The 1,930-nt window shown below is 42.8% G+C and overlaps 1 protein-coding gene across 1 annotated transcript; it reads left to right on the top strand.

The window, feature by feature from the left end:
• Window positions 1-897: 897 nt before the first annotated feature.
• Window positions 898-1,655, top strand: LOC149568898 (putative germin-like protein 2-2). The gene is made up of 2 exons (XM_089817635.1): window positions 898-1,033; window positions 1,123-1,655. Exons 1-2 carry the CDS (start codon window positions 898-900, stop codon window positions 1,653-1,655), a joined length of 669 nt encoding a protein of 222 aa, XP_089673761.1.
• The last annotated feature ends 275 nt before the right edge of the window (window positions 1,656-1,930 follow it).

The following is a 1,930-nucleotide window of genomic DNA, read 5'->3' as shown; positions in this document are numbered from 1 at the left end:
AAAACTTCGGTGCGCGTGATCGTACGATGTAAAGCAGGCTGAGAAAAATGTGAACAAGGCTACAGAGTTGGTGGGTTCCTACACAAATAAGGGAAGGGCTAGAACTTTTCTAACACTTAGGGCCCGTTTGGTGAGAGGAATAGGAATACGTATTCCAAAAAATTTGAATTCCTTGTTTGGATGCACCAAAACGGGATTGGAATACGAGGTAAAAATGGAATACGTATTCCATTTTTGGCCCAAAAATGGGGTTTTGCAATTCCACCAAAATAGGTGTTATTGGAATACTTATTCCTATTCCATTTTTTTTAATTTTAGAAAATATAAATTTTTGGGTCCGCGAATTCCCATCAAGTATTGGCTGAACCAAACAGAGAATAGGAATACTTTTTATTCCAGACTACAATACTTATTCCTATTCCACTCACCGAACGGGCCCTTATGTACTCACTCGACCAAGTCTAAAGCATTTGAATCTGTTTTGTGGATACGCAGAAAACATTTCCGTGTTGATGAATATACTTTCCTGCACAAAGAGAGAGGAATGGGAAGAACAAATCTACCGAATCAGTCGGAACAAATCTACCGAATCAGTTCGAGCAAACGAAAAGACCACCTACTAACCAAATATATTATAACTAACGACTACGTCAAAAATGAATTGGTCCCCTCAATTGTAATGAGCAATTACTCCATCAGCATGAATCAGTCCGTAAATAACAGGTCAACAATTGCATGATATTGGAAGTATATTACAATTAAACAATTACGTGGGAAAGGATTAGTCCTCGCATGTTTCCCCTATATAATAGACATGTAATGGTCTTGTAATATACACAAATATTCAATCACACATCCATATCCTGAGCTCTTCTGTTTGAGACTCTCCAGCATAAAATGGCGAAGGGAATGATGATTTGCTTGCAATTGTCGTTGGGACTCTTCCTGTTGATGTGTTGTTACAGTGAAGATGTGATGGCGGCGGATGCCGATCCCTTGCAAGATTTCTGCGTCGCAGTCCTGGACAGCGAAGGTGAGTGCAGCAATATTAATCGTTTATGTGATTATTAATGATTGGTGTGATTATAACTACCGCAAACAGTAACAAATTATATTGATCAGTTAAGGTGAACGGATTCGTTTGCAAAGTGGCCAAGGATGCATCGGCAGAGGACTTCTTCTTCAGGGGGCTGGCGCAGGCGGGGAACACCGACAATGCAGTTAGCTCCAACGTGACCCCTGCCAACGTAATGCAGATACCGGGGCTGAACACGTTGGGAATATCTCTGGTCCGCATCGACTACGCAGTGGGTGGAATTAATCCTCCTCACACCCACCCCAGAGCCACCGAGGTTCTCTTTCTAGCGGAAGGCGAGCTCTTTGTAGGGTTTATCGACACCAACAACACCTTCTTCAGCAAGACGTTGGAAAAGGGAGACGTGTTCGTCTTCCCCAAGGCGCTCGTGCATTTCCAGCAGAATGTGGGGAAGGAGAATGCGGTGGCCATCGCTGCTTTGAGCAGCCAGCTCCCGGGAGTGCAGACAATCGCCAATTCTCTCTTTGGCGCGAATCCCCCTCTCCCCGATTCCGTGCTCAGCAAGGCCTTCCGCATCACCCAACAGCTCGTGGATTACATTCAGAAGCAATTCGCATAGCATTCCAATGCTCAATGCTCAACTCAATTCGTTGCATCATCCAATCTATTCAATAAATAAAAGAACACTAGAACAAGGCGTGGGGAGACCCTCTTTATTATTCACCCTTTTTCTTTTTCTTTTCCATTCCTTGGAATAAATGTACCAGAGTGTGGCTCTAATCTCCGTGCCGGTGTATTTTCTTTATTAAAAAAAATTGTAGTCAAATAAAAGTACTCAATATCATTATCGCGTTCTCGCACTATTTATGGGACACGTTTCAACAAAGAAAATTG

This window comes from Cupressus sempervirens, chromosome 3 (assembly GCF_028749045.1).
Source record: "Cupressus sempervirens isolate cs-2001-9-10 chromosome 3, ASM2874904v1, whole genome shotgun sequence".
Lineage (NCBI taxonomy): Eukaryota > Viridiplantae > Streptophyta > Pinopsida > Cupressales > Cupressaceae > Cupressus > Cupressus sempervirens.
This window is presented reverse-complemented; position numbering and strand designations above follow the sequence as displayed.